Raw genomic sequence first — 24913 nt, 5'->3', positions numbered from 1 at the left:
CCACAAAAGCAGATCAAGAGGGCATTGGCTAAAATAGAAATAAGGGTCCAATGCAAACTTGTTTTTTGGAACATTCTCGATAAGCATTTGACTTATTGCTGTAATGCCACTCTGTATATCCTTTTGATTGGCTCCTCAGTTCCGAACTTCCTTTACAGGTGCACGTGTAATTAATGGCGGACCGACCGCATTGTCCGAGTTTGATCACTTATAAATTGAAAGATTTCTGCTGGTAATTATGCTGTTTTGCTTATAGTTAGTATTGATGAGGTAGCTTGGGTATTTAAGATTGATCTGGAAGGCACTGATTGCGTGTGGTCGTTGATTGGGTTGCGTAATTCGGCTCGTTGTGCTGAGGGGCTGTGCGAATGGCCAAAAATCTAGATCAAAACCGTTGATTGACGGTTGAGGGGTCGTCTCAAAGGTGTCCAAAATGAGGCCACTCGTAAAATGCATGGCATGGGGTGGCTTAGGCGTTTGTTGCAATAGCGTAAACGATGGGAGGGGTGTGGGGGGGGGGGGGCAAACGACCTCCCTCTTCTGTAAAAGTCAATGTTTGAAAATCCCCAGTGCTGTGTCCGTGTGTGTGATGAAACACCAAAAAATAAAAGAAAAAAACCCAGCCATGGCCAATACAGTTTTCACACTTGAAATCCCCAAATATTTACTGATTCCACTGGCAACTGGAGTTAACCATGATTTGTCTTTCTTTAATTTATTTCCTGTATCAGTCATCGGAATCTTTTATTAAGATCTCATGGACAGGAGACACACTGGAGTGGAAGAGACTACATTGAATGCGTGTAGCCATCGCATCATTTTTAATTTTATCCAAATAATTTAATATAAAAAGTTTATTGAAATGTATACTCAGAAAGCAATATAAAGGCCTTCATATGTCATTCAAATCATCTTGGCCATGCAATGCATCCAGATGAGACATAAAACTCTTTGATATGCATAAATATAAAGACCATGAATTAGTGTGTGCTTTCAAAGCACTGAATATGGCGATGTTCGCTGTTCATTTATATTTTCATACATACTGACAATTGTCAAATAGAATGATACGATTTCATTTCAATAGAACATGATATAGGTTTTTCTTATATTTTTCAGTCTCTTAGTTTCTCACTAGGCTTAGTCTTGATGATGAAGGACAGCACAATGTCGGTTGCAGACACAGAAGATTTCATTCCAACTCAGGAGTCGAGCCCTACTGATGATGAACATGAAGAACAAGAAGAAGAAGAAGAGACTGAGAACAGCCCGTTTGTCAACATGCAAACGGAGCTTCACTGTAAAGGTGCTGTGCTCACAAGGGCATGGTCAGACTTGTTTAGTTTCATCACAAAATATCAAGCTGAACTGGTGGTGAAAGAAAATTCTGTTGAAATAGCGGAGAAAGAAATCAAAGAGCGAAAGAGACAATTGGAAGAAATGAAACCAGTGGTTGACGCTGGTAACGAAGAGGTTTCTAAATTACAAGATGAGATTCGAACAAAAGAAAGACTTCTGAGCAAAGCACAATCACAACTTTCTGTCAAGGAAAGAATGTTACAACGGGTACAATCAGACTTGTCTGGTAATATGGAAATGTTAGAAAAATCTCGAAGTGAACTTTTAAGTAAGCAAAATGACGTTATTCGATATAGAGGTGATTTAGAACGGCTGAGATCAGAATTGACAATATCGCGAGAACAAATTCAAATCAAAGATAATCTACTTAAAAAGCTACAAAATCAACTCATGAAGGAGAATTTAGAGTTAAAGGAACAGTTGGAGCTTGAACGACGATCCCATGAATTGGAGAAACGGTCACATGAATTGACAAAAAGGAGTATGATGTCACAGATGCAGAATGAAAATAGGAAAAGACCGGTAAGTATCGCAGTTGAGTACAAGAGCAGATATTCTATTGCCATTATCTTACACAAATGAACAGCAAAGACTGACGTTTTAGAAAGACGAGCAAAGACTGACGTTTTTATAGAAAGTACATGAAATGGATGAGATATGAAATGAAATATTGTTGTTGTTTACACTAGAAACAACAAGAAGATGGATTAACAGAGCCCCATTACCCAGAATTGTCCCTCATTTGATTAAATAATGCTCGGGTGGAAATTCCTGGCATTCCACAGTGGCTATGTTTTGTCTTTTTTAGGTAACAATTTGTAATTCATAAGATCATATTTCAGAGAACTGGTCCTTCTCCTGCTGCTGTGATTGAAATCCCCGACTCGCCTCCCACACTCGACCTCTCCAATGAACATGATTTTGGATTGTCGAACATCATCTCGATGACTGAATCGCAATCGACAGAACAAGACACATATTCTCAGAGAAGATTTGCCAGCCCCTCACCGTCTTTCAGTGATACTTCCAGCCGATTGCATCACCTTCCTCCCTCTGATGCTTCGTCTCAAGTTGGTTTTACAACTCCTCAAAAAGCTGCACCTTCACCTTCCAAGTATCTTGTGTCACCGTCTATGACTCCACCGAGAACTATGTCAAGTATTAGTGAACACGTCTCTCAAAGAGATACTGCCATGACATCTAGTGATACGTTTTTCCCCCTCAGTGTTTCTGCTTCAGAGGACTTGAAACCTGACATTGACAGTTTGCAATATATGGACAGTGACACTAGTAATCAAGGGCCTGTGCCAATATCTGGCCCAATGCCTGTGATAAAACCTGGGACTCCCAGTTCAGGAACAAGTGATAGTAGTCAAGGCCCAGTGCCGGTATCGGGGCCGATTCCTAGTTCAGCAGGGATGTCACCAGGTGGCAGCATGGAAGGCGGAGATGGAAAGGTAGGGATCGATTTTGATGAAATTCTTATATTTGAAGTGACAGCAGTCTTGTGTCAGATGGTAGTAAAATCAGTCGAGAATTCCAGAACAAATGGCAAGTTGTTGAATTCACCGAATCGGTAGCTGTCATTCAGTTACAGACAAGGTTTCCTTCCAGGAAAACTGTTCGAGCGGACAAACATGTGACCGAAGGCAGTTCGTCTCCTAAGGTGCCTTATCAGTTTGGAAGTTAAAGTAAACTACAATGGTTTAAAATAGTGAAAGGTTCATGTATCGGATCTCCTGTATAAAGGTGTGCTGAGTTATAAAACTTTAAGAGCACTGATTTCAACTTGCCTAATATTATTGTGATATTTTTCCTAAATAAGGACTTTATATTGTGCAATTGAACAGCAACTCTCTCCCCCTGACTGCCTCTGTTCATCACAAGACTGCTGACACAAGGGTTACTCAGTGACATGTCCACCACAAATCTCTGCTTCCTTTCCTAAAAAAAAGATAGCAGAAAAAGTTGATAAAATTTTTCTTAGTGTTAGCAAACACGATTCTAAAGTCCTTTGCTGATTTCAGCAGAATGAACTCTATGCTGTCCATTCATCGGCTAACTAGTAAAAAATACTAGCAATAACATGTTGAAACTTGCCGACTTGCTGATCCCCAAGTTTGATTCTGCTTGGCAGAATGCTGAATAAGAAGTACTGAACTTTTTAAGAGATTTGTGGATAAGGTGGCTCAATATTTCTGGAGGTGAATTATAGATCGCCATGGAAAAAAGTTGTGTGTTGATGGCATTGCATCCATTACTCCGATCGAAAGCTGTTTCCTGCATTTGGGGAGCCCAGTTGGTGCCTGACATAGGCAAGGATCACCCCACCTGTCAAATATTTTGTACAGCTGTTGCATAGTTGAGTCCACTTGACCAAGGCAGTGCATTATAGCTAATCAGCTAATACATAGTCCTTATCCAATGCTCTTTTAACTCTGCGCTCACATTACAACAGTTGAAGCCAAAAGTGCTGTTGAAAACAAACTGTTGCAGTAAAGTGATGCCAGAAACACACTTTTGCAATGTTGAGGTTTTAAGTGGTTGGCTCAGCATGATGATTTCAAAAAGTAAATTTTTCCCTCCAGCGACATATTTGAGCTTTCTTCTTCCATGCAGCATGATGAAGGTTGGTTTGGCATTCCCTTGTGTGAAACAACTCATGATATTGGCAGTTCCGTGTATAAAAACCTGCCTTTGTGATAGCCTTGGCATACAGTATACTATTTGGCATGAAGCACTGTGCAGCCGTATGACAAGAGGCTGTAGACCACTCACATTTTGCCCTATTGGCTGAAGTGTAGTTTATGTCATTGTGTTCTATACTATTGTCCTTGATCACATGCCTTTGTTACAAATCTAAGGCAAATGTGAGGACACAGTTGACTGATCAACCCTTCATTCAAGTGATTTTATTAATCTGATTATCTGATTAAAAAATGGGAAAGGCCTGCCCTACATTTTATGTACATGTACAACATGAACAGTTTTATATGAGAGATTATTGATGAGAAAGATATAAATGCATGTACTAGGTTAGGTAGCTGTAGCACCTATCGTTATCAAGAAGATAGATAGTTGAAATAGTTATGTCCCAAGTCCAAATATCACGACTTGTTTCTTACAATGAAATGCCAAATCATTCTTTGATGCGTTTGAGAAGTGTATGGGTGTGTCACTTTCTAACCAACTCACTTAGATATTAGCTTGACAACTCATCTGTGGTGCGAGGGTTTTTTCTTGGTAGAAACTGCAACTTTATAACACAGTTGGCAATTCTCCTCGCTGCATTTATTTTGGCTTGTTTCTAAAGATTTCAGGTAGTAAAGCTGATGAAATCTGGCATCTCTTACTTTAGTTTGTAGTTAACTACTAACTCGACTTAAAATCATAACAAATGTCATGCCAGTACTCCTTAGTTTGAGGACTTTGAGTAAGTGCCATGCCACGGTTGACAGAAGCACCGGCAAGTAAAATTTAGCAGCAACAGAAAATTTGTCACATCTTGCATACAGTGCATTGATTGCTATGGGTACCACAGATGAGGTGTCTTTTTCGAACCACCTCCCTGGACAAAAATGGCTTTATATATAATAATTACGAAAAAGTGAGCTTCGAGAGTTTAGTCAGTTGTAAAAAAGGTTCGATGCCATCACTTTGTGTGGTCTTGTCTCTTCACACTACCAGGATGAAACTAATTGACTCAACGCCAAGACTTCCAAATTGTTGGGTTGATTCTACTGATAGTGATACCTATAAAAAAGGATTGAAATCAGAAAAAAAGGAATTTGTAACCAAGAAAACCATTTTGTCCAAGGTGGAGTGTAAATCTATTGCTTAGCAGCTTTCATGGCTTTAGAAAATCTATTCAGTCGCAATGCAGTTCTGATCCTTTGACTTGCATGACTTGAGACAGATGAACTAGAAGTAGAAGTAAAACGTATTGATAGAATGATCAGTGTGTTTGTCATTGCACTCATACATAATCAGAAAACTGAAGACAGAATAGATTTCCTTTGGTCTTTCACCATGTTCATTCAACATTTAGAGATGGGTAGGTCATTTGGAGTTGAGAGGCGAAACATTTGGAGTGAAAGAACTGTTGTATGTTTGACCCAACAAAAGTTATTCATGGAAGATATTTGAACAGAATAAACTCATCAGGAGAATTTATAGTGATCTCCACCATTGACTCGTGAAAAGAGTCTACTTTTGGATTCATGCTTCGTACTGGCATGCCTTTTCGTTTTAAGAAAATTTAAAGCCCGACCTCACAACTCCTCAGAATCAGATCTGCTCGTCTCTCGTGCTTGGCTTGTTAGAGCAATCCACACCGTAGGCCATGTGTCAGCAAGAATATTATCTTACCTTACTTCATACTTGAGGCCAGTTTGAAGACTTTTTCAGTCAGATCAGGTGAATTTATCAATGAAGATGAGCAATGAGGTATTTCAGAACATAACGTAAAAAGACTTGTATGGGCTTGATCCGCTATCAAGTTAATATTAACAAAAATGCACTATAGATCTTTGCAAAATGTAACACTATAGTTTCTGGTCTTTCTAAAGTTGGGTAGGATAGTTGTTGTTGTATCTTGCATTCCAGGGCACACTTCAAGAGCAAAGAAAAGGAACCTCTTTCAAAGCATGTCTGCTGCATTTAACAGGAGTCTGGTGTTGGTCATAGAAAATGCTATTAGTCATTGAGGCTCTTGTATAGCTTGGTGGGAAAACTGCCTGTAACTTTCACAAAATAGGTCCATGGATTTCCAGTTAAGAAAATATTCATTCAATCAAGACTCTTCACATTCCTGAGTCAGAATGAGACTGGACTTGAAATTGTCTTTACCTTGAGAAGGGCATATGGATAGATGTACATAAACACGCAATGGGCTGGACATGCTGAAACACAAAAGACAGTGCGGGTCAGGCGGTTTGCTATCTCTTGTGCTTTGGAGATAAAGGAGCTTTGTCATGTGAGGGGCCTTGCTCAGACTTGGACCTCAATGTTCTGTCTTCTTGTCTTTTGATTCTTTTGATCGTGAACGTGAACATGTGATTAACCTAGAATTCCTTTATGCAGAAGACATGTTTTAGAATGAGAGGTTTTGAGGACACAACAAAGGATGGAGCAATGTAGGCCTAGTTGACAGGTAAATGAGGAGTTGGATTGCTCATATAAGCCATCATTCTAGGGACCGTCCACTAAGTCAAATTATCACAAGGCGAAAGATTTTAGAGTAGAATGAAAACGCATCACTATAGACAAGATAGACATCAACCATCACATTATCAATGACTTAAATGAGAACTAGACTTAACATCACAACTTGCCTCATTTCAAATACCAATTTGCATGCCAAGAAACCTTTCCAAAAGTCAGTGTTGTGATGGTTCGGGTTTCGGGAGAAGGATCTGACTCTCACCCTGTTACTTTTTTGAAGCATTGTGATACATTGACATTTGTGGGCAGTTTCATAGGTTTGTTTGAATGTTTTGAAGAAAATGTCCCATCTCTCTTCCCTTTTGGGCAGAATTGAACCTGTCAGCTCCAAACACGGCACCTGTCTGCTCGAAGTTATAGTAAAAAATGTTTGTATTCTTCGATTGGGACATATCACCCACCCTCAATTTCTGTTAACTTTGTAGAATAATGACTGATTTTCCTTTGTCTTCTCTGTCTGTGAGAAGAGACGTGACTCTGAAGTGAAAGGGATCGGACATTTGCTTCCATTTCAGTGTTTTCGGTTGCCCTAACTTTGGCCATTCTGATAATGTCGGCTTGACTGTTCTGTTTCTTGATGATGTTATGGAGATTATGTGTTAGGAGTAATCACTTCAAGATAGTGGAAAGGGGATTCTATCATAAACACTACATTTAGATTAGAATTACAATGTAGATGGTGTGATTAGTTTCTGTAACATTGAGATTATACCGAAAAGTGATCTCATAGCAGAATTTATTGTATAGCGACTCAATAAAACATGTAGAAAAAGTACTAAGATTGATACTGATAGATCAGAGATCTTTAATTTCAGGTTTAATGACTTTGATGGACGGCTGATGTATACTTTCTCTACTTATTAGTCACTATTGGTTGTCATAGGTCAATATGTCCTCAGAGATCAATAGAAATGATTGCATTTTTGTTTTTAACTGACTACAGTCTCCATAGACCATATGTTTGGAGGGGCCTATAGTTATATAGTATACATTTCGGAGTCTCAATTCCAACATTGTTTCAGGCATTCTTTTTGCTGAGCGCTTCATACTTCAAGCTGTTTTACAGTTAGTCCTGCTACTGTCTTCTTCAGTTAAACATCTTTGAGTGACCCTTCTGAATATTTCCCAGCCCGATGACTTCTTGGAATGTACAATGTACTTTCTCCACAACCAGGGAAGTCTGCACATTGACCATGTTGGCTTTGGTATCTCTTATGAGATTAACTCGTTCCACCCTGCATGTCTCTGGCCACATTGGGCCTCTGTTCCTTAGAATGCATCATCTCCTATTTCTGCCTCTAAGTTCCAGCTGATAACTATTGTCTGTGGTAAAAAACATATAAAGTGTGTTGACCGAGTTTTGTTGATGTTCATTTTGGTTAAATCCTTCTGATTTTACTTTGACTGTTCCGCTGTTGAATTCCTTGTGTTAGAAATCTGTCTCAGTCGAAGTATCTTTTGTGTCTTGCAGAGCCCAACACCAGTTGTGTCTCGAGAGACAAGCTCCCCTGCCAAGAAAAACTGGTTGTGTCCTGTTTGTGAGCAGATCTTTGCCGCCAAGGAGGCCCTTAACGTCCACCTGTTGACCCACGGTATCAGCAGGTCAAAAACCCCAACAAAGCTTAAATCATTCATCTGCCAGATTTGTGACCGCAGGTTTGCAAACAATCAGCTGTTGAAGAATCACTTTTTGTGCCATGAGACTGGTATGGACAAGCCGTTTCAATGCGATGATTGTGGGAAGGGCTTCGTTTCCAAAAAAGGCATGAAAAATCATGTCGAGAACAGTGTGTGCAAGAAACACAATGGAACCGGCACTCCGCTGAAGTGTGACAAGGCTACTCGAACTTCACTGAAGCGTAGATGCAGTACAGGAACTCCCCAGGAGTTGGATGGTTCCGCTACACCTCAGAAGCCAACGTGCAGGACCATTACTCCAACGCCAGAGGGTGCAACAGCAACTCCGCAGAAAATTCGCTCAGATGTCATTGAAATTGACTAAATTACTGACCTCAGCACCATGCAACGAGCTTGGTTGTTAGGACAGATTCTCGGGTCTTGACAGCCGGAAAGAACTGTTGGGAATCAAAGAAATTGTTTAGTATTATTCTTTGCCGGTGTTCAAGATGATGCCAGGTGGTGTGGAAGGCATGTTTTATCTGGCGTCTTCAGAGGCCCCTGACTCTCATAAAGAACTCCCTTCATTTGTACTCCCAGTGGTTTTATCAAGTGTACTCCCAGTGGTTTTATCAACTGTACTCCCAGTGGTTTTATCAACTGTACTCCCAGTGGTTTTATCAAGTGTACTCCCAATGGTTTTATCAAGTGTACTCCCAATGGTTTTATCAAGTGTACTCTCAGTAGTTTTATCAAATGTACTCTCAATGGTTTTATCAACTGTACTCTCGTCAATGGTCTTGTACTCCCTTTATAAAATGTATTGGCCGAGATCTAGAAATCTTGGTTATCTTATAACTATTGACCAAGTATCATGTCGGAGAAAGTTAAAAAATAGTGATTGTTGTGGCTAGATGCAAGTGCCCAAGGCTTGCCCAGTATTATAAATGAGATAGGTTGTGACGTTTACATCGCTTCCTTGTCATGCTTGTAGTCTTGAAATTTGTGGCTAAGTGACTGACTGTCAACGACATATATACATTGTGTAACGAAAAGCTGCAGTGCTTGCTGAATAGTAATCAATTGTTATTTTAGATTGGACTTGAACTGTCAAGTTAAAGTTCCAATTCATATGGTCTTATCAATATCGAACTGTTTTTGTTAGGTAATGTTGTGATCAATGTATTTCCTCTATTTTATCAATAAAATTTAGTCTGTCGTAAAAGCTGGTCGTCTCATATTTTGGTACTTCCCAAATCCAATCTGTGATAGAGCATCATCATACTCACCAACTCCAGTTTGACAAATAAGCTGATAATTCAGCTAAAAGTTGCCATTGGCAAGAAATGACCCCAAGAGTACCCCCTGCTTTTCATTCTCTGATCCCACGACTTGTTTTGTCTTCCAGTCGAAGTTCCCAACATCTGGCAGTGACGCAAGGATACACCCCCTATTGGCATCATCTATAGTGGAGCAACTGCAAGCGATCCAAGAAACGTTTCCTCGAGGTCCTAATGACCAGATTCCAAATATTGAGACAAGGGTCGTTTGCTGTCATTTCTGCTCGAAAGTCTTCGCGTATCATTCAGCTTTGAAAGCGCATATGAGGATCCACACAGGAGAAAAACCATTTCAATGTCAACTTTGCAAATCTGCGTTTAGTGACAAGTCGAATTTCCGGAGGCATGTGCGATGTGTTCATGGAAAGACGTGAGGTTTTCATAGTGCCGGGTTGTGCACATTAACGTTAAAACATCACAGATAATGGTCTTTGACCCCAAATGCCTATTTTCGCTGGAGCGGGTTCCATGTGTGTTTCTATACAGTGCCAGGAGTGTACTGATCATACACATGTGTTCTTTTTTAATGTTGTTCATTGGAGGTGATGATAATCCATCCAAAATGATTGTTATAATTGATATCTAGACATGTCAGAACCAATAAAACACTGCCAATGTAGTTGTTGATGTCGTACAGATGCTTGTTCAGACAACTTGTTCAATTGTTCAGAGTCCAAAAGAAAAGTCAATCTCTCAATGTTTCTATTTATCATACCTTTAGACTCTTTTGGTACCAATATTAAAGGTCCACTCTGATAGATCTATGAACTTTCACAAATGAACTGAGAAAATTTCTCTTGTCTTATTTCAGTTGCCACCCTTTAAACCCAAATACCACAGCATTGGAGATCATGGCAGGACTCCTACTAATACTCTAAAATAGCCATAACATATAGATCAACTAACAATCAGGTTTTTGTTAGAAAAGTTCCAAGTATACGTCTATGCTAAAAGTGAACCTTTCTTCTTTTACAGCAGTTTCAAAGACACGACAGGGACAACCCGATATGTCATGTTTGCAAGAAAACCTTCGCAAATGCCTGGAACTTGAAAGTCCACCTACGCATTCATACTGGAGAGAAACCATTTAAATGCAAGACTTGCGGATCAGCGTTTAATCAGAAAAGCTCATTATCAGCCCATATGGCTACCCACATGAACATTAAGCCGTTCATCTGTGATCTCTGCGGAAAGGGATTTGCATCACGGCTCCGTCTGGAGTATCACGGGGTCGGACATGCAAATTGGATGAAATAGCTGACTCTTTTAAAAAACAAAGTGGCTATTCTTACGACTAGTCGTAACTTAGGATTTATGCGATTTCAGAGATTAAACTGAGGATCTTGGGAGATAAGACTAGTGTAGAGGAAGGGTTAGGGTTAGGGTTGGTGCTAGGAGTAAGTGTTAGGGTCAGGGTGAGCGTCAGGGTTAGGATTAAGGCCCAAAAAGGTGAAAATGATCGTCGTAAGAATAACCAGTTGTTTGTATGTAAAATGCATTAGGGATCGTTGTAAGAATAGCCGCGGCCTTTAAAAAACCATGTATGAGGAGTGTTAAAGCTGACCTTCAATCAAAAAGACTGTTGAGACCAGCATCCCATGGGTTCAGTCTCATTAACAAAACATTCATTTGACAGATCTTCTGTCCATCGTTGTGAAGTAGTTAAAGGGAACTAAAACCGCCGAGCGATTTATTCAACTTTTCGACTTTCACCGCCCGAGAAAGTCAAACTTCCAATTTCCTATTCGAGTTCAGATTTGTAGCTCCGCCCCCAGTGCCCGAGCATGCGCAGTTCAATTTGTTATTATTGAGAATCATGTGAGAATCACGTGAGTCATGCGATCTTTCATTCATGAGTTTTACGAGTAAATTCCATAGTAGTGACGTCACTCAATGATTGACAGCTAGACGCCATGTTTCATTCATGCCTCGTTCTGATCACCCGATACGCGGGAAATGAAAACGAGGTCAAACGAACTGGCTTGGCGGTCGGTTTCAGTTCCCTTTAAGGGGGATGCAAAGTTGTTCTGCATTGGACCAGAATCTAAGGAAGCCATAGCTGTTGGTTTCCAAGTTAACTCTAAATCTCTCATTGGAACCTCTCACTCTTCCCAGCTCTATTCAGGTTCCAAGGTTTGGTTAAAGTTAAAAGTTGTCAATCTCTCACTGAGACAATCCTTTGTCATTCCAGGTGACTCCGCACAAGTGTCTCCTTTGCAGTGCCTACCTTTCCAACGCTGGCAACTTGACGGTTCACATGCGGCGACATACCGGAATCCGGCCATGGACTTGTCCAATCTGTGGCAAGTCCTTCACACGCAAACACACTCTGGTGCAACATAAATTGACCCATACAGGAGAGAAGCGGTCTTTCTCTTGTTCCGTTTGTGGAAAGAATCTTTCCTCAAAGCGTAGTCTTCAGATGCATGAACTGCTGCATAGACATAACTTACTGGAAGGAAAAATCTAAAATATGGCACAGCAATCCGTGTGAAGGGGCAGATTGTGACATAGTCTCTGTGTAACTCCTGGTCTTACCAACATTTGCTCCTCCTCATTCTAATACACCAGACTTTTAAGGTGCAGAAACTGTACTTTTTTGTTTGTAGTCAATTCCACGATTAGATACATGTAGCTAAGAATGTGGTTAAGTAGAATACTCCTTGCTGGCTATTCCAGGTACTTTGATTTCCATCAAGATAGTCTTAGTGTGAATAACCCAAGAGGAACTGTAGACTGGTAGCTGAAATAAATAATTGTAGAAAACCAAAAATACCATCTTTGTGACTTTGTGGCCATTCTTGTTTTTACAGGTTTCACTGTCACAGCTCATTGGAAGATAAAATGTCGTTATCTTAAAGTAACAAGAGTAGAACAGACTTTAAACTTGGTCCTCCTTGTCTTTCCAGATTACCTTGCCAAGGTGCCATTTGTGTAGTTACTTCGGAACTTCTGGTAACTTGAGGGTGCACATGAGAAGGCATACAGGAGTTCGACCATATATTTGCCCAACTTGTGGCAAGACATTTGCCCATAGTAATGCGCTTCGACGGCACAAATTTATTCATACTAAATTTGAAATATGAGTGTCCAAATAGTCAGTCAGAATCTGATGAGGACAGTACTGTCAAACAATTTGTTTTGGCCTTAACAATCCATGACGATTCCTTTGAATGCTATTTACAAATTGGATGTGAAAGGTTTCCTGGTATTTGTCATGAAAAAATAGGAGTTACTGCTGCAAATGTGTGTTTCCAGAAGGAACTGGCTTGTATAGACAGTGGTTATCAGTTACAGGTGTTGATAAATCTTCATGTGAACATATTTTGGCCTCTCAAACAAATTGTTTTCGACCTCCCGCTTCTGATACTTGCAGAGATTCCGAGGAGTTGGAAGCCCACTTCAAAATCTCCAACACTCGGGCAGTGCGCCACCGTCTTTATACTGCAAGCCAGTCGAGTTTCCAGTGTGCCCATCATGTAAAATAACTAAAATAAACAGTATGGCTAAAAAATCTTTCTTAGACACCTCTACAATCGTCTCCTTCTTTCTTGCAGTTTCCATGGCAACCGCACAGTTATACCATGACTTTCCCAAGGGCGGGGAACATAGCGAATCCAACCCAACTGCAAGGACCTAAACCCCACCAATGCTCGGTCTGTCAGCGCTCCTTCTCGGATAAGTCTAATCTGCGGCGGCATTTTAAAGGAACTCATTTAAACGAGAAGCCATTTGGTTGTACGAAATGTGGAATGAGATTCACCCAGAAACAGAATCTTCTGGTGCACTTGATGAGGGTGCGGAAGTGCCAAGATGGCACAAGAAACCTGCAGTTACAAAGTCCAGATGATGCTTTCTGACCATAGGCATGGAATGGTCATGGCAAAGTTACCATTCAAATTGACTGAGCATTTCAACCTAGGTTTTCTTTCTCAGAAATTGCATCTGTTAACCTCTGGGATCAGTTGTAGAGAAGAGACTACTACTTGTAGACTTGTTGCACTGGTGGGCAAGATAATGATCAACTTGAACTCTAATAATAGCAATACAGGTGATACATGTAGGGTTATAATATATAGGTATCCACGTTGTCATTGTGTATTTTGGGATGAACCTTCATTTTGATTTGTATGAAGTGAATGTATGGAGTACTTGCCATGCTTCTTCGCTAGTACTGCTGAATATGCACTGACAAAGGCTGCACTTCGTGAATACAGGATACTTCAATTCATTCAACTGACTGTATCTTGTATTGTTTCAAGTTTTCAGTAGTCAATCTGTCTTCTCAAATGTTTGTCATTTCAGGTCAATCCATTCAGGAATTCAGTTCCTCTTTTCATTGTTAGGCTTCATGGCCCAGACTTAGCCCTTGTATTTTCTCTTTGTCGTTTCTTCAGTTTATTGAAGTCACATTCTATTCCAGTGTTGACAGAAATCTCTAAAGAGCAATTCAAATCTATTTGCAGTCGTGATTCTAATCCTCCCTTCTTGTCTATATCTTCTAGCCCTCACATGCACTTGGACTGATGTCTGCAAGAGGACTCGGCAACTGGGCAGGTCTGGACATGCCCCAAACTGAAATGATCACATGCAAGATTTGCAACGCGATATCGTACAGTCGCAACTCGCACCGGCGACACATGGTCAGCCATACAGGCCAGTTTGTCTGCCCGGAGTGTGGGAAGCATTTCTCGTTGAAATGGAACATGAAAGTTCACATGCGTCTCCACCAGGAGGCGCCAAAGAGGTTCAGATGCGAAATCTGTGGCGAGGAGTTTGAGCAGAAGGCGCATTTGAATGGTCACATGACCAGCCATTCATTACCACTGTAGCCGGTAGTTCCAATCCAGCCCATGTCAATTTCATCCACGAATGGTTCTTGATTGTCTATTTCTGCTACCTTCTGGTTTTGGCAATAAAGTTCTCCATTACCTTATTGTCCGAATAGGTTCCAGTGTGATTCCTTGGGTCTTGACAAATGTCATGATCTCAGAATCTTTATAACACCCCAGTCATTCCTCTCCGTCTTCTTTTACAGATGCCCGGAATGACGGGGGTGTGGTCTCCCAATCTTGGTGAAACTCTGACATATCGAAAATCCTCGCAACATCTGCCATTTGGTTTATCGCTGGGGCACTCTGGGAACTTAGGAGTAGAGTTATCATCACTCAAGTGTCGGTTTTGTGAAAAGACATTCACCCAGAAGGGACACGTGGTTCGTCACGAAAGGATTCACACGGGAGAGAAACCATTTATATGTGACATTTGTGGCAAAGCTTTCAACCAGAGCGGCAGTTTGAAGTCGCATAAGATTGCGGTTCATAGGATTGTGTTCATGTAGTCTCTTCACAGGATGTGTTTGATAATTATATTAAATGGATGTTGTTTTTGGCATAAGATGGAACTCTGACATCTTTGTTATGAACATGGCATGACTTGTCTACACGTGCTATGAATCTCACAGGCTGGTAGGCCCTACTTAGTTGCTGTAGAGACTTAACTATGTACGCTAAATATACAGTTGGCTGGCTTATTTTGACAAAGGTTTTTCAGTCTTATTTGACTTCATTCCTCTATTGCCTCATGGAGAACCTCTGGTACTGTCATCTTCTTCTGCGTTTTAGGTTGGGCCATCAAATATCTTCTTGCCTATTTTCTCTGTTGTGACTTTCATTCGGCAGTTGTGGTTCACCCCCAGTCATTGCTACTTCTCTTCTTTCAGATCATTGGCATGACTGGGGGTTGGTCTACATGCGGTGGTGACCATCAGGCGATCATGCCGAGCCGTCCGCATGGAATATTTCGTAAAGACACAAAGCGTGGGCGTAACCGTGGCAAACTTGGTCCAGATATCGGTCCCCAGAATGTTTATTCAATTCACAAATGTCAATTTTGTGAAAAGACCTTCAACCACCGAGGAAATTTTGTCCGTCATGAAAGAATCCACACAGGAGAGAAACCATTTATATGTGACATTTGTGGCAGAGCATTCAATCAGAGTGACAGTTTGAAGTCACATAAGATTACAATTCATAGGAACATGTACATGTAGTCTTTCCTCACTCTCTTTTTCTTTGCTCACCCCCAGTCATTCCGTTTCCTATTCTTTCAGATTCTTGGAGTGTCGGGGGGTCAATCTACAAGTGCTGGTGGCTGTCAGAAGAGCATGCCATTCCCTGAACCAAGAATGTTTCCTGAAACTGGGGACATCACCGGTGGTCACAGTTGGCTCCGCAGATGCAGTCGTGGTCCAAGGCACCGGAATGTTCATTATACAATTTACAAATGTCAGTACTGTGCAAAGACGTTCAACCACCGAGGTCATTTTGTCCGACACGAGAGGATCCATACAGGAGAGAAACCATATCAATGTGACATTTGTGGCAAAGATTTCAGCCGCAGTGAGGCCTTAAGGATACACAAATTTAGCATTCACGAGCAACCCAACTTTATGTTCAAAATGTAAATCTTGGACAGCTTGTGTCTGTAAGTTCTAGTTTTAGGAGGCAAGGCCTATGCTGGAAATCATGTAGTTCCAGTAGACTTCCAACATGTTTGTGTCAAACAAGGCTCAGTTACTACCTTGTCTTATCAAGGACCACAGAATCTTTCCAGTTGAAGAAGGTCAAGGCTTCGTTATTACTCCAGCAATTCAGAGGTCTAAGTCAATATTTGAGGACTTGTAGGCGTGTGTGTTTGGACCTTGGTCAAATTTGGTCCGTTTTCAAGAGAATTTGTTCACCAGATGGTCATATGGTGGATGTCTGGTTGCATTTCTGAAAAAGGTTCATTCCTGGGCTATCTTGATGTATATCTCTGTTGACAGAACATTTTTCTTTTTAAAGTCCAAGCTCTGTGTAGGAAAAGTCAGACCCAAATGTATAAGATACCCGCCAAAACTTAGCAGTTGACTGAAGATCAACTCAATATTTGTCTTTAGCATTGGCATTTTTGCCTGTAGGTCCAATCTGGAATCTGGATTTGAGCAGTGACTGCAGCAAGTTGAATTGCCGAGCGCTTGGGCTTAACAAAAACTTAAGTCACCCAGCCATGCACCCTAAGTCGTTCCTATTATCTCGTTTCAGATGACTGGAATGTCTAGGGTATGGCCTACAAGCGTTTGTGACCATCAAATGACATTCAGGTTTCTTCAATTTCTCAGCCATTTTCCTGAAAGTGGGAACGTAGGTCGGCCTAGAATCGGTCAGACTTTCAAATGTTCATTTTGTGACAAAACGTTTCTCCAGAAGTCAAGGAGTCTTGAGATGACTCTACTTCAAAGCCGAGTCGGAGTCGCTAATTAATCTTGCCCTCTCTACCGTCAAACTTGATTGAAGTTATCTCCTCGTATCTATGCCATGGCTGTCCCATACCAAGATACCAACTGTATATCATTTTGTTTCTCAGCAATCTATCAATCAATCAATCAATTAAAATATTTATATAGCGCCTGATTCGAGGAAACAATTTCCTCGACTCTCAGGCGCTGTTGAAAAAAGCATGCCTGAATAAGTGAGTTTTTAGAACGGCCTTGAAAGATACCACTGAATCCGCCTTGCGGATGGATGTAGGGAGTTGATTCCAGAGGTATGGAGCAGCCCTGCAGAATGCTCGGTGACCAAATGTCTTGCATTTGGTGCGCGGAACAATCAGCAGGGCGGCTCCATCTGAATGCAGAGAGTATGAGGTCCCCCGCTGTAGCTCAACCATATCACTCAATCTAGGCAAAGATTCAGACAGACCAAGACAAGCACAAATAGCCATTTTGTTGTTTTCGGCAGCGCAGTATCACCCCCAGTCATTCCTCTTTCTATTTTCAGAAACGTGGAATGTCTGGGGGATGGTCTGCAATGGCTGGTGACTATAAGAAGATGTTACAAATTGCCCGGTTCAACAAATTGGCGCAAAATAGAAGTATGCTTGCAGGCCAACTTGGACCCATTGGAGCCCCGTCTGGTTCAGCGTTCCCTAACCTGACCCTACTTAGATGTTCATATTGCGATAAACCGTTCCATCAGAAGTTTAACTTGAAACGTCATGAGCGTATCCACACAGGAGAGAAACCATTTCAATGTGACATTTGTGGGAAATCTTTTAACCAGAGCGGAAGTTTGAAGTCACATAAGTTTACAGTTCATAATAGACTATGAAGCGTTGTATAGCTTTTTGAACTCGGGACTTTTATTGTACTAGGTTTGATGATGATGGCTTCCTCTAATTTGGAAACATGCTTGCAGGTGTGCGATCTTTGGCAGCAATCTGTGTGGTGGGTGGGGTCCTGGCCCTTCCGAATGATGCTTGTGATACTGAAAGTTATTTGGTTCTGTGGGTGCTCAAGTAGAATGTAAGACAACTTTTCATAACAGTTGGAAAGTACAGTAAATGGGCATTTCTTAACAACCATTTTCACTTTGAATTCTTGCAATTTCAGTTTTCGTAAAATGGCTAAATCGTATCGCTATATCATCCCAGTCATTCCCATTTCTATTTTCAGATCGGTGGAATGACTGGGTTATGGTCTGCTACGGGTGGTCGCCATGGTAACTGGCAAATTTATCCGAAGGCTTCAGATTTATCACAACTTCACCAAATTCCTGGAAATCGAGAAGTTTTCGAAGGTTATACTATTCAACAGAAGTCGCAGGGTTTTAAATGTTCTTACTGTGAGAAGACGTTTGCTCTTAAAGGGACGTTGACACGTCATGAGCGGATCCACACAGGAGAAAAGCCATTTAAATGTGACATTTGCGGCAGAGCTTTCCAGCGGAAAGAGGGCTTACGGATGCACGAATTTAACACACATGAGAAACCGAACTTCAAGTACAATATGTAACATGTGGAAAGCTTTCAATGAGAGATAGGTTCTGAGAGAGTTCTGTTGTGTCATTGGTCACAGTTGTGTAAGATGGGCGCAATGCCAATGGGTACCTTTCTGTGCCCTCTTCATCTTTGGCATCACGTACAGCCACAAGCATCTTGCACAACCATTACTTTGGTTGCAGGGTTATAAGTAATAACCGCTCGGTTTCAAGTCTTGTTATTGATATGGAGTGTGGGTGTTGTCAGAGGGATTGCAGGCCGACATGAACAACTTTTACTCCAAATATCACCAAGGAAACGCCACCCACTCACTCCTGCACATTTCTGTGACCTTTTGGTTATGGTACCATCCGAGTGCCCAGTATGATATACATTTTCTTCTATTTGTTTGTTTCCAGGTACTTATACATTTCTTCTCAGATAGTCATCATCGGGTCATTGAAACTTTTGCAAAAATTTGGGTTCAGAATGTTTGTCAATCTTGTCAGGGCTGTATTATCTGCAGTCATTCCTGTTTCTATTTTCAGATCGGTGGCATGACTTGTGATTGGCCAACTACTGCTTCGAGGTCCCAGGGTAACTTGCAACGGGCTGCTGATAACAGGCAACTTAAATTGGCGGGAGGTAGAGGCATATCTGGAGGTCATCTTGGTTATAATCTTCCACCAAGGCCAAAAGGTTTTAAGTGTTCATATTGTGAAAAGGCGTTCCTTCAGAAGGGAAATCTTGTTCGGCATGAGCGGATCCACACAGGAGAAAAACCATATAAATGTGACATTTGTGGCAAAGCATTCAACCAAAGTTGCACATTGAAAGCACATAAGGTTGTGCACTTCAAACTGTGAATGAGTTCTTCGCCAAGCAACCGTACCATTGCTGTGGTTCGGGTGAAAATGGCTGCACAGAACTTGGAGGTGGATTTCATATCTCACTCAATCTCTTCCTATTCACTGTGGGTGGTGATGTTTGACATCCTGCTAGCGTTTAGGGCTTGGTCTAGGACTGATCATTTCCACTGGGTGCTTGTGTTCTTGATTATTGTTGTGTTTGTTATTTAGATCATATCTTTGTCCTCGCAGTATCAGTTGAGATGAGATTCACGAAAGTTTTACAGCGTTTCTGATTACTGATTTTTTGTCATTGCCGAATTTCTTTGGCATTTTTTTCAGGAGTGGCAATTTTCTAAGAGACAATAATGGGCAAGTTGGCTCACGTATTCCTAAAAAGCGCACATGCAGAGAATCTTACAGTTCTTCCTCTTTTCTAATTTCAGGCGTTCATTCAGTCGGCAGGTTTTCCAGCTCATGGCAGTAACTGCTTTGTTTGCTCTTTCTGCGACAAAGTATTTGCGTGGAAAAGTTCCTTTCAGACTCATCTGCGTATCCACACTGGTGAAAAACCATTCAAGTGCCCCCACTGTGGTAATCGCTTCAAACAACAATCACATCTAAAGACGCACGTGACTGAGTTCCATATCGGTGAAAGGAAGTACAAATGTTCTCTGTGTGACAAGGCGTTCACACGGAAAGCTAACATGCAGGTTCATATGATGACTCATATGAAATGATTCTGTTATCAGAAATCAGGTCATTTTGCATCGAGGCTCAATTATTGCAATTCTGAAAGCTTCCTGTGCCTGGCCAATACGAATATTAGACCAAATGTATCAGATTTGGATATTCCCCATCCAATGAGAGTTACTTTCCCTAGTACTATCTCCTGGAGAGGTCAACCAGATTAAATTAGAATCCACTGTGTGTGTTTCAGTGTGTGAAAGGGTTAATTAGCTTTGTGTGACTTGTTTTTTTGCCATGCTGTTCAAATAGGAATTGATGAATTAGCTCTGTGTTCCTTGACATGCTGTTCGAATAGGAAAGGGTTAATTTCCTTTGTGTTCCTTTGACGCGCTGTTCAAATAGGAATTGATGAATTAGCTCTGTGTTCCTTGACATGCTGTTCGAATAGGAAAGGGTTAATTTCCTTTGTGTTCCTTTGACGCGCTGTTCAAATAGGAATTGATGAATTAGCTATGTGTTCCTTGACATGCTGTTCGAATAGGAAACGGTTAATTTCCTTTGTGTTCCTTTGACGCGCTGTTCAAATAGGAATTGATTTAATTAACGAGCTCCTTGTTCCTTGACATGGCACCTCCAGTTATCTCACAATTCCAATAAACTAGATATCTATCTGTTTCAGGACAATGTGCAGATTGGAGAAACTTCTTCAGTAATTTCAGAATCTCTCTGAAGTGGAAAAAAAGCCTCCTTAATAAGGCCAATCTGATATTATTGATCGTCCATATCTCATGGCTATCCTCTTTCTAATTTCAGACAATGTGGATGGACAGCCTTACAGGCCAGTCTTTCACTCCTCCCAAAGTCTTCACCTGTCGGGTCTGTGGCAAGCTATGCGTGCAAAAAGCCGACTTGATTAAGCATCTTCGTATCCACACTGGGGAAAAACCATTTGAATGTAAAGTGTGTGGAAAGGCTTTCAGTCAGAAAGGAAACTTTCTGCGCCATGAAAGGATTCACACAGGAGAGAAACCATTTGCTTGTGCAGTTTGTGGCTTATCATTTACTGATCAGCATAAGAGGAAAGTGCATATTGCGCTGACGCATCTGGATTAACTTGAATAGAAGTTGTGAGAAAATCATTCCAAATGAATAGGCTGTCCTCCGCCTTTATGTTTATTTCTATCATACTTTGATATTTGTTCCAATTGTGGGTCAGTTTGATCCAAATTGTATAGTGTCTGGTTCAATTTGATTTTTTCCCTTCATTATCTTTTTTTTTTTAGTAGTATGGTGACTATGAGAATGAGCAGTTTTGTGTCTCCAAATTGGACACTTTAGTAATTTTTACCTTTTTTTTTAGTTTTTCAGTTACTATCATATCACTGTACATATATTGCTCCATCCTCAAGCGAGAGTTATACGATGGCTTTTATCTGAAATTGGTTCAAAGTGTCACAACCACTATGTTTTCTAATTTCAGATCTTTCGCAAATCAAATCACTTCTTCTGGAAAAAATGCTCCTGGCAGAGTTGTCCAAAGTTCTTTGGGTCTAATTCTGCCCTTGAAAACCATGTGCGTATCCACACTGGAGAAAAACCATTCGAGTGCTCTTTCTGTGAGAAATGCTTTCGACAAAAAGGTCATTTGAAGAGGCATGAGCGTGTTCACACTGGGGAAAGGCCATATGAATGTCCGATCTGCGCGAAAAGGTTTAAGGATACCTCAAGCAAGAATACACATATGCTCGTCCATATGGACGGCCTCGACAGCTAATCTCCTGAGTGGTGCTCTTTGAATAATAGACATCATTATTATTATCATCAAGTATAGATTAGTAGTTGTCCCGAAAATAGTGCGAACAATTTCGTATCTCTCTTATTTACACAATTTCTCATGGATTTTCATCAAACCTACCTCATATGAATATTTACGCCATGTCCCGTGCTCTGATCAATTCAAAACTTCGCTCTGACCACAACCGCTCCAGAAAATTGATGATTTTGTGCAAGATATGTTCCCCATGCGAAATATACCGTAACATGGCCCGAGGAGGTTGTGCCACGTCATTAATCCTGGCATTTCGGCAATGGCTCCTAACCCCTGTATAAAGTGTGGTAAAATTTCCTGTGCTGTAACCTCAGGCCTTTTTCTGGAGCGGTTACTGGGTCAGGGAATTCAATTAGTTAATTTGTTCATGATGGCTTATTTCTTCTATTTAGTTTATTTTATCATGTTAAAATTTATTTGTATTAGGTTTCACTTGTTCTGTGGCTTAAGTAGGGCCATGTAATTGAATACTTCTCGAAAATATTCCATACCATATAGAATTAGAAACACCACTGTGTCTTCATTATATTGAAGAATTTTACCGGCATGAACATTTGTTTGCCATAAACTTTGGTTTAGCATTTGATGCTCAACAAAATATTTTTGTTATTATCCTACCATAAAAGTATACTGTATTTGTAGATAAAAGAAACATTTATATTGAATCACAAATTTGTTGGGACATGAAAATTTATGATAAAACACCCAATACAAGTCCTAGATTCTTTGCTAATTGCAGTTTTCATGTGCAAGGCCCTTTGCTCACATGGACTTCGAATTCTTTCTCAATTTTCAATACGATATGATAAGGTCTGTGTAACTTGTTTATTTGTTCTTGTACAAGACTTGTACATGAGGTGTTTCATTGCAAAACACGATTTATCCATTTTGGCCATTTTGAGAAAAATGACTTCAAAGTTTGGAATTTGACTGAAAAGGCATTTGGATATTTTGGCCATTTTGGCCATTTTTCATCATAAGTTGTACTGTTGGCCAGATTGCTTTGAAATTTGGAGGACTGATCAGCGATTATATGGGTAATGCTGTGATAAGGTTAACTCCAAAATGTTAGATATGGTGTGTATCGCATTTTGGGATGGAACTCTTCACATGTTGTTTGGTTGATCTTGTAAATCTAGACTTGGAACTATTTGTAGACAATAAAGGATTTTTGTAATTATAATTCCTCGTTCTGTCGTCTGTGTAAACTAAAAAGCTTGGAAATGTTAGTGTTTTGGCATAGGATATCATTATTAGCATGGATGGATTTAGAGAAGTTTTGCCATTTTCAGACTTGATCTAAAATTGATGGTTGCTCTCTCAGGATGCATGAGTATCTTTTCATTGGCGACTTTAAACTGAAAATAGGGAAGTAAAGCATGGGATAAGGCATGAAACATTCTGTAACTTAGCCTATACTCTCAGCTAAAAGCATATTCCTGACTGCAGTATTTTCTTTAAATACGGAATAGGTCTTACAGACACGGGCGGTTCAGAGAGGCACCAATATCCGTCGTGTCCTAAATTCTTCAACGCGAGGAGTGCTTTTGAAAGGCACATGAGGGTCCACACAAGAGAGAAACCTTATAAGTGCTCTTGCTGTACGAAAAGCTTCAATCGGGAAGCTCTTGTGAAGAGCCATTAAAGAGTTCACACAGGAGAAAGACCATTTGTTTGTCATGTGTGTCGAAGAGCTTTCAAAGATACTTCCTCCATGAAGTCCATATTGTTGTGGAAAAATTGTCATTGCAAAAAGATCAAGATTACGTTGGTTATGATGACCATGACCTTTTCTGATATTTGACCTTGACCTTTTCTGATGTTTGTGACTTGACCTTTTCTGTTATTTTGTTACCTTGACTTTTACTGATATTTGTGACCTTTGCTGATATTTTTTTACCTTGAACTCTGCGGATGTTTCATGATCTTGACCTTTACTAATACTTGTGACCTTGACCATTACTGATATTTTGCGACCTTGGCCTGACACTTTGCTCTGTTTTGTTTCAGGTGCCAGCTCCATTGCCGTCTTTTGTAAACAGTCCTTTGGGTGCGATAAATGTTAGGAGGTGTAGTTGGTGTCCAAAGGTCTTTCCAGACCGCACAGGGCTTGAGCGTCACTTGCGGATCCACACTGGGGACAAACCATTCACATGTCGCCACTGTGGGAAGGCGTTCTCTCAGAGCTCAAGCATGAGGACCCATGAAAGGATCCATACTGGAGAAAGACCATATACGTGTCAACTTTGTGGTAGAAGATTCTCGGATAGCTCATCGTATAAACGCCATAAGATTGTCCACGTGAAGCCTAAAAGCTAATTGAGAGGCTTTTCTCAAGTGTCATGATCTCACACCCATAATCTCTGAGGTGAAATGTGTCTAGCAGTTGTCAGGTGATAAGAGATCTGCAAAAAGCACTATGTTAACTGTATTGCTGAGTCTGTCTTTGTTTTTCAGAGTTCATCTTCATTTTTCTGAGTACGTCTTTGTTGATATCTTCTCTCAAGCCACATTGATGAAATGCAAACTGTATGGCATTGTTTCTGTGATCTGCGAAGTGTTGGTTTCATGAACTTAGGTCAGTAACAGGTATTTCTGTTTCTATTTGCAGATACGAATATGGCAACCTTCGCAGATTTCACTGGCGGAAACTCGGTCCAAGTTGAGATTGTACACCTGTTCCTTTTGTGGTAAAGACTTCTCTGCGAATAAGCTTTTAGAATATCACATTCGTGTCCACACTGGTGAAAAACCATTCCAATGTTCTTACTGCGGAAAACGCTTTAGTCAGAAAGTTCATAGGAATACACATGAAAGGATTCATACTGGAGAGAAACCATATGAATGTCAGATCTGTGGAAAAAGATTTTCTTATGGGTCTGTGTGTAAAAGGCACAGACTGATTAATATGGATAAGGAGTGAAAGAATTGCAGTGTCAGTGTCTGAATGCTAAAGTTGATCCATAGCTGGATTGAAAAGATCTATGTCACAAGTCTCCTTGTATCTTCGAATTTTATTTCATATTTTCGTAAATAGGCGTTTTAGGGGCATTTTTTGTGCAAGTGATTGCTGATCAAGGGACAAGATTGTTGCAAGAAAAGAATTTCCAAGCTTTTTGCCTTATCACATAGGCATCCCTGCACATATTTCAAACACTGTTTTCTCTGTTTTCATTCTTCTTGGCCTGTTGTATAGTCATTTGCAAGGT

General features: G+C 40.6%; 2 protein-coding genes across 13 annotated transcripts; both read left to right on the top strand.

Moving 5' to 3' along the window:
- Positions 1-164: 164 nt before the first annotated feature.
- Positions 165-22887, top strand: LOC135487921 (zinc finger protein 263-like). Of its 12 annotated transcripts, none has more exons than XM_064772192.1 (4): positions 165-232; positions 1120-1881; positions 2202-2816; positions 21357-22887. In XM_064772192.1, exons 2-4 carry the CDS (start codon positions 1150-1152, stop codon positions 21648-21650), a joined length of 1641 nt encoding a protein of 546 aa, XP_064628262.1. In that variant the 5' UTR covers positions 165-232; positions 1120-1149; the 3' UTR covers positions 21651-22887. The 12 variants fall into 12 exon arrangements, with proteins under 12 accessions (XP_064628262.1, XP_064628261.1, XP_064628256.1 ...); XM_064772191.1 differs by having other exon boundaries at positions 20690-21490; XM_064772186.1 differs by lacking the exon at positions 21357-22887 and adding an exon at positions 18034-19023.
- Positions 22770-24627, top strand: LOC135488619 (gastrula zinc finger protein XlCGF49.1-like). The gene is made up of 3 exons (XM_064773263.1): positions 22770-22781; positions 23715-24005; positions 24316-24627. The coding sequence occupies exons 1-3, from the start codon at positions 22770-22772 to the stop codon at positions 24625-24627; spliced, it is 615 nt and encodes a 204-aa protein (XP_064629333.1).
- The last annotated feature ends 286 nt before the right edge of the window (positions 24628-24913 follow it).

Source organism: Lineus longissimus, chromosome 5 (assembly GCF_910592395.1).
Source record: "Lineus longissimus chromosome 5, tnLinLong1.2, whole genome shotgun sequence".
In the NCBI taxonomy this organism is placed as follows: domain Eukaryota; kingdom Metazoa; phylum Nemertea; class Pilidiophora; order Heteronemertea; family Lineidae; genus Lineus; species Lineus longissimus.
The sequence above is the reverse complement of the archived record's forward strand: the minus strand, read 5'-3'. Positions and strand labels throughout refer to the sequence as shown.

What these genes read in the sequence shown, in the direction of transcription:
- LOC135487921 (XM_064772184.1), top strand. Translation starts at nt 1,150, where the DNA reads ATGATGAAGGACAGCACAATGTCGGTTGCAGACACAGAAGATTTCATT. An exon ending in ATGAAAATAGGAAAAGACCG is followed by an intron (nt 1,882 to 2,201) that starts GTAAGTATCGCA and finishes ATCATATTTCAG; the next exon opens with AGAACTGGTCCTTCTCCTGC. An exon ending in TGGAAGGCGGAGATGGAAAG is followed by an intron (nt 2,817 to 8,053) that starts GTAGGGATCGAT and finishes TGTGTCTTGCAG; the next exon opens with AGCCCAACACCAGTTGTGTC.
- LOC135488619 (XM_064773263.1), top strand. An exon ending in AACGCCATAAGATTGTCCAC is followed by an intron (nt 24,006 to 24,315) that starts GTGAAGCCTAAA and finishes TTCTATTTGCAG; the next exon opens with ATACGAATATGGCAACCTTC.